The sequence below is a fragment of the Electrona antarctica genome (assembly GCF_951216825.1).
Source record: "Electrona antarctica genome assembly, chromosome: 15".
Taxonomy (NCBI): domain Eukaryota; kingdom Metazoa; phylum Chordata; class Actinopteri; order Myctophiformes; family Myctophidae; genus Electrona; species Electrona antarctica.
Window position 1 is genome coordinate 15,121,844 of NC_136796.1, and position 11,920 is coordinate 15,133,763.

The 11,920-nt window shown below is 42.3% G+C and overlaps 1 protein-coding gene across 1 annotated transcript in view; it reads right to left on the reverse strand.

The window, feature by feature from the left end:
• Positions 1–3,663, reverse strand: part of tnxbb (tenascin XBb) — a 36,525-nt gene extending 32,862 nt beyond the window's left edge. Inside the window, exons 1-3 of the mRNA XM_079521964.1 lie at positions 3,474–3,663; positions 1,949–2,006; positions 1,205–1,420 (exon numbers count right to left, since the gene is read on the reverse strand). Of these exons, the coding sequence (XP_079378090.1) occupies positions 1,205–1,420; positions 1,949–2,006; positions 3,474–3,620 (421 nt within the window). The 5' untranslated portion in view covers positions 3,621–3,663. The remainder of the gene's footprint in view (positions 1–1,204; positions 1,421–1,948; positions 2,007–3,473) is intronic.
• Between the last annotated feature and the right edge of the window lie 8,257 nt (positions 3,664–11,920).

The following is an 11,920-nucleotide window of genomic DNA, read 5'->3' on the forward strand; positions in this document are numbered from 1 at the left end:
GTCAAACTGGATTACTGAGAGGACAGTTACAGTTTTATGATATGAAAATACTCTGTACAGGAATCACTTTTCTGAGAAAGCGCATGTAAAGTATAACATTAACAGTGTGTGTGGGAGCTGAGCGTGTGGGAGTTCTGTGCAAAAAAGAGGATGTGTGTGTGTGTGTGTGTGTGTGTGTGTGTGTGTGTGTGTGTGTGTGTGTGTGTGTGTGTGTGTGTGTGTGTGTGTGTGTGTGTGTGTGTGTGCGTGCGTGCATGCGTGCATGCGTGCATGTACATGCATATGCGCAGTTGCGCACGTGTAACATCATAAAAAGGAGTGGTATGTACGATGATTCAATAGAATGGGAGTGTGTGCAGTTGTGCACATGTGTGTTTCCATGAGTGGGAGTGTGCTCGTGTGCATGTGGAAGAGATGAAGGAACAGGGGGAGACAGTGATAGTGTGTGCGTGTGCGTGCGTGTGTGCGTGTGTGTGCGTGTGTGTGTGTGTGTGTGTGTGTGTGCGTGTGATGAGAGAGCAGGCGGTGGAGGGAGGTGCACGGCAAGAGTGTGAGTGTTAATTTAACTTTGAGAGAGGCCTGTAGGGATTCATTTCTACTCTCACATTTAAATTGACACTCAGGATACTGAGGCGTGGAAGAGCTTCTTTTAAAGCAGTGGAATTGTTGGGTGATTCAATGGGCTGGGCAGTGCGGAGAACAGTGAGCTAATATCGCCTTGAGAGACTTACTGAAGTGAAGTCCAATTATAAACTTATACTCTAAAGCACTGGTTCTCAATCTTTTTCACATCAAGGCCCATTATTTGTTCAGCGTTTGAAAATGCTGAATAAAATAAACTAAAATTTGTGCTAATTAGTAAGGCCAGGCGGGGCCTCGGGCCAGTCCAGTTAGGGCCCAGGTAGGTAGTGCCGGGCCTTAATTTTCGGGTCTGTTGAGAACTCTAGCTTTTGCCGGCTGCCGGGCGCGGCTGCGCTAATAACTAAATATACTGGCTTGTCAGGGTGGGGGTCTCCAGTTCAAATATTATTATTTTGGGGGGCTGCGGCCTGAAAATTCTCAACTTCTCAACTTTTCCATTTCAAGGACCCCATAACTCTGAGAGTGTACAAATGGATGGACATGGACATGTATGTACGGGTCCCATTTCTACACTCGTCATTAATTATTATGTTAATTATTTGTTATTTTTCTAAGTGGGTACCTTTGCTCTCCTTGGAAGAGCAGCACCCTCCATCAGGTCCTCCACACTTCTCCCTGAGGGAAGACACCTCTCTCTCCAACCTCTCCAGTCTCTCCCTCAGGGCAGCGAAGTCTGCCTCGCAGCCACACGAACCCCCGGAGCCCGAACCGGACGAGATCAGTTGGATTCGGGTGGTCAGCACTAGAGGAGAACCTGGAACCAGGTCCAGTTCTTTACCTGGGAAACACAGGAGTAGTAGAGCAGAAGATGATCCAAATCTATCAGGGAAATTACAGAAACATTGTCTTGATGTGACTGTACAAGTTTGAGAATTAGATATATGTTGAGCTTTGATATAGAAATCACAGCAGGGGGTGATGATGTACCCAAACAATAGATGAAAAGATATTGTCCCTATCAGGTAGAAACCTTGCATGTCCATGACAGGAAATTGAAAAAAGGAACCTGCATGTGCATCCAATGTAGTTATTATCAGAAGCTCTTGTTAATAATTTTCATTGGTTAAATATTTAGAAAACCCAGTCTTAACCACTTTCAAACTGGAAGGCATGGGCATGTCATAAAAGAAAATGTTGCAAACACTTTCAAAAAGTAGCAAAAATATCAGATCATTCTCAGCTGTTTTCGCAAAAAATGCGCATCATTGTCATACAATGAAGTATAGGGCATTAATTAATAAAATATGGAGATACATGCTTTAATGACCGAGGACAACAATGTAGTCAATGTTTTCATGACAATTACCTCCTTGTTCTGAGTTGGACGAATCCCCATGACTGGCACAACCCTCTGAGATCACCACCTGACACAAATACAAGGAGGATTAACCCTCTGAGATCACCACCTGACACAAATACAAGGAGGATTAACCCTCTGAGATCACCACCTGACACAAATACAAGGAGGATTAACCCTCTGAGATCACCACCTGACACAAATACAAGGAGGATTAACCCTCTGAGATCACCACCTGACACAAATACAAGGAGGATTAACCCTCTGAGATCACCACCTGACACAAATACAAGGAGGATTAACCCTCTGAGATCACCACCTGACACAAATACAAGGAGGATTAACCCTCTGAGATCACCACCTGACACAAATACAAGGAGGATTAAGGCGTATTCATACTCCAGTTTTAGAGCTAAAAGCTGGAGTATGAATAGGCCTTTAAACCTTAGACATTTAGGTCCTTATTTTGACAATATCGGGTGAGAGAACTGAAGATTAGCTCAACGACTGGTTGTTATAATGTCAATTAAATTAAATTCAATTCAATTCAATTCAATTCAATTCAATTCAATTCAATTCAATTCAATTCAATTCAATTCAATTCAATTCAATTCAATTCAATTGAGCTTTATTGGCATAAGAAAACATAGGTTTACATTGCCAAAGCAAAACGTGGAACAATACAAAACTAAATGTACTGTATGTACAATTGAATGTCAGAATCTCCAATAAATCAATTTCTACGTACAGAGATCTCTCGATGCACATAGTGCAGGAAACACACACAATGATTAGTCTTTAGGGTGGTCAAAGAGATTCTAGAACAAGAGGCGAAACCCCGTGATTTTTTGGATCACCACTAGATGGGGCATCACTCCAATATGGCGGCAGCGCTTTGGATCACCACTAGATGGGGCATCACTCCAATATGGCGGCAGCGCTTTGGATCACCACTAGATGGGGCATCACTCCAATATGGCGGCATGAAGCGCTTTCTATGTTTTATTTTACTGTGTTTGAAATGCATTATGGTTTGTATGCTGTCCTCTCGTCAGTTTTATTTAGTGTTCAATGTCCGGATGGACTACGGATGGAAATTAGCATCACCATAAATCTGGTGTATTTACGCTACATTAATGTAATGTTCATTAATATACTCTGTCCCGTCCAAATAAACAAATACAGTAAAGTATGTAACACCTCAAATACCCTTGTAAAGTCGCGTGCGCATGTACAGTATGCACATGCACACACATGCACCCTCACATTCTGAATGAATATGTTACTAATTTCTGCTTTGATCCATTCATAGATATGATAAATAAATTAGGAAATCAATATGTGATCGTAGAAAAGGATAAAAACAAGTTTTTGCTTTGTACAGCTTTGTACTTTTTTATGTTTTTTAAAGCAACCGGAAGTTGTCATGTCATCGCTCCAAAATGGCAGAGGCACTGGGCGCAGGTTGTTACTATATGGAACTTAATAGGAGTTTCGTCTCTTGTTCTAGAATCTCTTTAGGGTGGTCAATCACCTTGATTGAGTTCTGGTTGGTGTCCCGGGGTGACCTTTGACCCCTGACCCCTAGCTCCTGGGAGGTGGGTGCAGGGGTCAGGAGGAGAGCAGGGCCAGCTAGGAGCAGGCTGACGAAGAGGGTGGATGGGATGATGGTGGGGGGCATCTTTGGGACCAGATGGAGGGCTCGATAAGAGGTCGTTGCGAAGATCGTCAGTTTGAGAGCCTCTGGTATAGGCCTTTGTAGACAGCTGCACTACTTCTTACCAGGGCGGGTTGTCTCACTCTGGTGTTGCCTCTCCTTTTCGTTCAGTCAAAGTCTCAAAAGATGATCCTGGAGTCAGAGTGCTGTCGCTCCTACCTCTTCTGTGTTCACCCTCCTCTGTGAACCCCAGGGAGACTTCCCCTGGCAACAAGACAAAATAGAAAACACACATTTGGTTCCATCATTAAAAGTGGCTTCATTAAACTACTTCGGTCATGAGTCAAAATCGCCCAATTAGTTGTTGTTTAATTGCCTGTCAGCATGGCAGGGTACTGCTCTTGTAATCCATGGAAAGAATTATCTTGAACGTATAACTCTTTATAAATCTTAGGCCTGCCACTGTAGCATTAATTGCCACCACTCAGTGGTTGAGGCCGGTTGGGGTTTAGATGAACTCAGTTTGACTTTTTGAACACCATGAAGATTGGCTCTTTTAGGCAATTTGGAAAACTTGGAGACTTTGCATACTTTGTTATCTGCAATCCATTACAGATCCTGTCAGTAATTGATTATATCTTCAGTCATATTCATTAGTACACATTTCAGCTTTGTAATACAAATCGAAAACGTGAACCCACCTTTTCAGACTCCACCATGGCCCATAGCACTTACCCTACCCCCTTAGACAGCACTTTTTAGACTTAGATAGCATTTGATACAGACTTATAGCATGTTATGTAGACAGCACAATAATTGCATTGTATGTAGTCATAGCACTTCATAGTATATATGTACAGCATAGTATAGTATATATGTATAGTTTATATGTACAGTGTCATTATATAGATATGTTCTAGCTACGTTCTTAGCTTACGCATGTTTCTTGATAAATGCTTTTTATATATGTGATGTATTCCCATGCTTTTTGTTCTTGCTTAATGTAAATCCCTCTGGATTAAGAGCGTCTGCTAAATGCCTAAATTGTAAATTGTGAATCATAAAGTTTAGGAGCAGTCCCCATATATATCTTTTTTATACATTTAGCAAAGATACTGGCTCCCGAGTGGGATTCAGAAGCCCAGCGGTTATAACATTTTATAACATTCCACGGGCGTTCCAAGTAAGGCTATGAAAATCACGATTTCCAATATCAACTTTCAGCACTAATCTCCTTAAACACTTAAAGCTGATGTGTTCTGAAAATGTATCACCTAGCGATCAACCGATCTCGGCCTCTCCAGATCTTTATAGTTCAAGCCAGGTCAGAAATAAAAGATGTGTGGACATTTAGATCCAATTCAGCCACGGTAGCACGTCCAAATGCAGAAACCAGGAGCTGCAGAGAAGTCCCAGCGTTGGGCCTGCTCCACCATAACACTCTACGGGAGGAGAGGGGGAGCTACGGCCAGCCATCAGTGGTGGAAAAATGTTTTATTTAAGTAAAAGTATATATACTGCAATATAAAAAACAGTCCGGAATTCAAAATGTACTTGGGTAAAAGTACAAAAGTATTGGCATCAAAATGTACTTAAAGTACCAAAACTAGGCCTGGGCCGGGTGACTGGTCCAGGCATCTAGGCTAGTGATCCAGCATGAAAGAGTGTCATGGGTTCGAGTCCCGATCCCGACAAACTTTGCTGCGTGTCTCCCCGCCCCCTTCCTGTCAAACTACTGTTAATCTATCAATAAAGGCGAAAAGCCCCAAAAAAGTAACAAAAGTAAAAGTAGGCTACTCATTATGCAGAATGTCCCATTTCAAGTTTTCAAATGTATAAACACTAGAATTTCGCCGCCCTTCGGGCGGCGAAATTCCTAGTATCCTAGTTCCGTTGGCAGCGCAATGGGAAGAAGGAAATAGCGGGATTTGACAGACTCCACTCCAGTATTGTGCCCTTGACATGTAGTAACGGATGGGTATTATTATTATTTGTTGTATTTTCACATCAAAGGAAATTAATGTAAATGAAAATAAGCAGACATGAAACTGCTTTTTACTGTTTTTGTTTACTTACAATAAATTACTGTTTTTGGAAACCAAAAGATGTTGAGAATGGAGCAGAACATACTGTAGTATATTTTTTGGGGGACCTTGACTGCATTATAGTAGGGCTACAATATTTTGGATTGTGGATTGCAGTGACCCCACATTGTTTGTTCGGGAACAATATTTGCAGTTACAATGAGGGCTACATGAGCCGAAGGGAGAGAAACACTTCGCCTCTCTCCAGTCCGTGCGTATGGTGCTGGTACGGATCGCATCGCTGACTGACATAAACACCGTTACAATTCAGAGGCACTTCAATAAGAAAACTCAACTAAGAACGCTTGTGTGTGTTAATCTGCCCGATGCTGACGTTAGTATATAATGTTTAGATTGTTTTCCTGGCTGAATAACAACGGATCGCATCGCTGACTGACATAAACACTCCAATTCAGAGGCACCCCGCACGCACACACACACACACACACACACACACAGAATCCATGCGCGTCGGTGCGTCGCAGTTGTCATGTTTCCATGAATTAAACGGGTCGCGCAATTGTCGTGTTTACATTAATGAAACTGGTGGTGCAATTGTCGTGTTTGCCTGAATTAAACGGTGTATATGTAATCGCGCCGCTGTCCATCCAAGTCCGAATGCCGTCCGAATCAGTGTGTGTGTGTCTGTGTGGGACTGTGTGTGTTGTGGAAGACGGGGAACAATGTTGCCAGGGTCGTGAATTGTAAGCGAGTTGTAGTGTGTGTAAGTAGCGTGGTGAAAGGCTTTGTTTCTGGGTCTGTTTGCTTGTTTCTGGGCCTGTTTTCATAGACCTGGCAACAGTGGCCCGTGTGTGTGAGTGTAGTGTTGTGTTCGTGTTGTTCTTCTAATGTGTGTGTGTAGCGTGTAACTTCCGGTGTTGCAGTAACATAAAAGCTCTCGTGGGTCACGTGGTTGGCTTTGAGCAAATGGGAGAGGGGATGTAGTGTTGCCAGGTCCGCGTATTGTAAGCGAGTGGTAGTGTGTGTGAGTAGCGTGTTGTATGGCATTTTTTTCTGGGCTTGTTTGCATAGACCTGGCAACAGTGTTCCGTGGCCCGTGTGTGAGTGTGCGTGCGGGGGTGTCGGTGCTTGTGGCGTTGTTGTGTTTATTATTGATATTGATGTTGTTTGTGAGTGTGGAAGGCAGCCGGCTTTAGTGGCAGTGCAATGACAATTGTTCCGGGGGTGGTGTTGAGTGTCAGTGTGCTGCGCGACATGAGGAGATAGCCGTGGATCGACGCGGAGGGTAAGTCTCTGACGTGACTGTAGTGTGTTGCAGTGTGTTGCAGTGTGTGTTGCACTGTGTCAGTGACGTAGTAGCTGTTGACTTTGGTTCCCTTTTCCTGGGTTGGGTACATGTTTTCAAATGTATATTAGATAATTTGAAAATAGACTAAATGTATGTAGCTGGCTGAAGTGGTTAATGTATGTTTTGTACTAATAATCAAAATTTCCAAAGTAACTAAAGTTTTCAAATAATTGTAGTGGAGTAAAAGTACAATATTTGGATCCGAGATGTAGTGGACTAAAAGTATTGGAAATACTCAAGTAAAGTACAAATATCTCAAAATTGTACTTAAGTAAATGTACTTAGTTACTGCCAGCGATAGAGCACCATCCAGAGAGCGTCACAGCCCAGGAGGAAAAACGATTGTACGAAGAAAAAAATATGACCTTGTCCTTTAAACCTGTCGTTTTATAGCAAAAAAAAGGAACAAAGGACACTGAAGGGTAGATGTGTTTTCATTATGTCATACAAATACCTTTTAAGATTTTGAACCCTTGAAATGTTTGTGTAGATGACGGTAGCACTTTTGTCCAAACAGTGCATTTGTCATGATGAGCCCATGCCTCGTTGCTACAACAAACCACATTAGGAGATAGGACGGATGTTTAACCACTGTGACAAATGTATAAACAATGAGGCAAACTAAAATTCAAGAGGCAGACAAATTACAGACAACCTTTTGTAAAAGACTTGAATAAAATATCTCTCACAAATGCTTTCAAAAAAGTCCGCAAATGTTCTGAATAAAGTAATGGTTCCCATCCCAAGACAATCCCAACATTGAAAATCTTCAAAAGCGTTAAGCCCACTTAACATACAAACTGTGCAGCTGCGTGCATTTTCAGAGCATGTTTATTATTACGTTAATTTTTGTGACTGTAGGTCGCATTTACTATGAAAACCTGCATCTCCTGTCTGTCCGTCCGTCCATCCGTCCCACACGTCTCCATATATGGTCACGCCTCGTGACATCACATCTCCATATACTGTATGGTCACGCCTCGTGACATGTCACACCACCATATATGGCCATCTCCATATATGAAGATCACGACACTGACCTCATCAAACCCTGGATAACCATGGACATCACAACCCTTAGATCTCCATATATGGAGCTGACCTGTTCTGACATTCCATATGTTGATCCCTCCCCACCCCTCCTTCCTGTTCTGACATTCCATATGTTGATCTGACCTCATCGAACACTGGGCCTGTACACTCAAGACTCGCTCCATAATGGCCAGTACAGAATCCATTCCATATGTTGATCTGACCCCCCATGCCAAAGCGCCAGCACTCGCCCAGCAGTCTGCCGTCTGCCGACACCTAAAGGGCGAGGACGCTTCTCGCCCTCAGGGCGTCTTACTGGTTGAGTTCCTATTTATGGGTCCTTTTACGGAAACAATACCATGACATTCATTCATTTTTTTAATATATAATCTTAGCGTTTTGCCAATGATTTGGGGGCCCACTTACAATTTCCTCACAGCCCACCAGTGGGCCCCGGCCCACAGGCTGGGAATAAAAAATAAGTTATAAAGAAGCCAAGAGGAGGAGGACTGGCTGTTCATCGTCCAGTGGTGCGCATAAAGAGGAAAAGGGTCATAAATCAAAGCCATCAGAGAGGGGTAGTGATGTCATTGCAAGGAAGTGGCAGATTCACCGGAGCCTCACTCACTACTATGGTGGGATGGACGGATTAACTTCCATCCCTGGAGGATATACATCTACATCTATACAAGCTGCTGTAGAAACAAACAGTAGTACAAATGTTGTCATCATGCGATGGATCATGAAATTGATTTGGACTACTGTGAAATGGACCAAATGTCATCCCAGGAGCATAATACTGTTGAGCGCGTGGGAGGGTTTGCATATGTACGGATGTGTGTGTGTGTGTGTGTGTGTGTGTGTGTGTGTGTGTGTGTGTGTGTGTGTGTGGGCGTGTGTGTGTGTGTGTGTCTCTGTCAAATCACTGCTTTCCTACTCTGTCTTGAAGATTTATCCCTCTTTCTATCGGGGGGGCCTATCTCATTCTTTCTCTTTGTCTCCCCATTTCATTTCCACTCTCCCCCCCAGCCCCCCCCCCCCCCCCCTCTCTCCCTCCCACCTACCACCCTTTTTCCTCTCTTTTTCGGGCTCTGTATTGTTTTGGACTCTGACATTCGTGTCTTACTTTCTCCAAGTATACCTGCGGGTTCATTTAAAGATCTGTCTAGACCGCGGCCATTAGACCGGCTCTAGTGACATCATTCAGCCCATTGTAAATACCTGAGACTGACACCTGCTTTGCATGCTGTGGTGATTTCTCTTGCCAGAGGAGGGCAATAGAAACTCCCATAAAGACTTTAATGCTCTTAACTCTCGATTTACTATATATAGTTAATCTAGAACCAATATGTGTGTGTGTGTGTGTGTGTGTGTGTGTGTGTGTGTGTGTGTGTGTGTGTGTGTGGTATACGTCTATATTACGGTTGTCCCGATCCGATCACGTGATCGGAAATCGGTGCTGATCACGTCATTTTTAAATGATTGGAATCGGATCGGGGGCAAAAATTTGTGAACGGGACATCTCTAGAATCAATATTATATCCATATCATGATATTAGACTAGATATTGTCAGTGATTATGGATAGTTATATGGCATAAGTGTTCTATAAAAGAATATCGGATCGGGAAAAATCGGAATCAGCAGATACTCAAAATCAAATGATCGGAATTGGATCGGGAGCAAAAAAAATGTGTTTGGGACATTCCTAGTCTATACCGTTGTTTTTTTATATCATAATATTTTATTCCTGTTTCATTGAGAACTTTTCTCCCCCTGATGCCCCCAGAGGACCGCAATTGAATTAAGTTGTTGACTAGATTGTTTCTGACCAATGTGTTTGTAAGATTCATGGGTTTTTAATCAATCTAAATAAATAAACTAAACTAAACTCAATTATCTTTTCCTTGTGTTTTCTTTGTTATGTAATTTTTTTGAGACCATGGAGAGTTGAAAGGGACACAGCACAGGGGAGACATGGAAGAGAAGTCTCTCTCCTTTCCAAGGTCAATTTTGGTCGGGCATTTCTGCTATTACATGACAACAACACAGTGTTAGCAGTGGTGGAAAAAGTACTCAAATGTAAACTACGCTGTAGTGAAATATGGAGTGTGTGGTGTTAACCACTTAAGCGTTAAGCCTGATTTATACTATACGTTGTCGCAAACTCACAACGCGTCGCAGAGCTGGTTATATCTGGTATTTTCGCCATGCGACTCGGTATCTTTGTCATTGTAGATATATTTTGCACCTGTCTGTTCTCACTCTGTCCATTTTTCAGTAGCCAAAGTAAACTCTGCATACTGCACTAAGCCCTTTCCAAACGTTAGCTTGGCACCCGTCGACTAAACTTGGCTGTAGAAGTTGGACTAGTGTAAGCAAACAATGGCAAGCTTTCTGTTGTCTGATGGAGGGAAGTTTAATGGCATATGCCAAAGCTATTTGGATTGTTTGCATGGTGTAATATCTTGTATTATGTATTATTGTGTATTGGCTTAGAGAAAGACCAAAGAGAAAATGTATGAATGTAGTGAAAGAGGACGTGAAGTTAGTTGGTGTGAGAGAAGAGGAGGCAGAGGACAGGGCGAGATGGAGGCAGATGATTCGTTGTGGCGACCCCTGAAGGGAAAAGCCGAAAGGAACAGAAGATGGTGTATTATCAGTGATTAATATACTTTAGCTGAAAAACTGAGATTACACACCATTGTGCACGCTAGTATGACCATTGATCAAAAGCAAATGTATGACCGATGCCGGTGATGGCATGCCAACAACGTACAGTAGACCTATATGAAGTCTAGACAGCCGGACACATACATTCATTCAACCTTTATTTAAATTCTCGGAGAGACCATTGAAGGAACCCCTCATTTACAATGATGCGATTAGATTGAGATGAGATTACATAAAAAAAAAACAGTAATACAACAACAATATTAGTTACAACAAACCGTTAATACAATTATATATTCAGCAATCAGTTAAAACAAGCAACATACAGGTGATGGACGGTTATTGAGTAAATTCCTAAAATGACCAATTGATGCCAGGGTATTAAGTTTAAGTTCTTGTTGCAAGACATTCCAAGAATCAGGTGCACAGATGCTGATACATCCCAGACTGTGATAGACACATATATAGGCCAAGATCATAATGGATTTCATACGTACATTGCATACATTATTGCCATTCACAGAAGAAATAGCAATGGCAGGCCTTGCATGCACAACTGCATCCCTCTCTACACTGCAGTGAGGATTTAGTTCTGGACACTCTGCTGCAGCCACAGTCAACCAAACTGGGAGGTCATATAGCAGAAGCATAGAGTTTACATTTTAGGCATTTGTTTTGCTGCTACTTGTACACGGAGCAACTCAGCCGACACGTGCAGCTGCAGGAAAAGCTTAACCCCTGGTCAAACAAACCAATATGTCTACCACACCGTTCCTGTGATCATTGAGGACAAGATCTGTGCACATGACACACAGCATTTCCCATTATGTTTAATCTTTAAATGTAATCTTTATGTTCATGTGCATCACAATATATGCCACACAATCCACGGAAAGCCTGGGGATGCAGAATACACCCCTTGCTGGTTTGCTGTCATTCAAATATGGTCAGTGAGTCACCCTATCATTTATTTTAAATGTATTCATTTATTTTATAATTAAAAGAAAATGAATTAGGGAGCTCACAGCTATTTTGCTGGCCTATGCCATGGGACATATGAGATGTTTATTTTCCTCCTCTGACTGAATCAAGTCAAAAATGTAATTTCATTCATTTCTTCTTGTACATCCGACCGACAAGTTAATCAAAGAATTTTCAGGGATGAATAAAATTTCACCTGTAATTCCTGAATAAAAGAAAGTGATGAATCACAGAATCACTGATGAC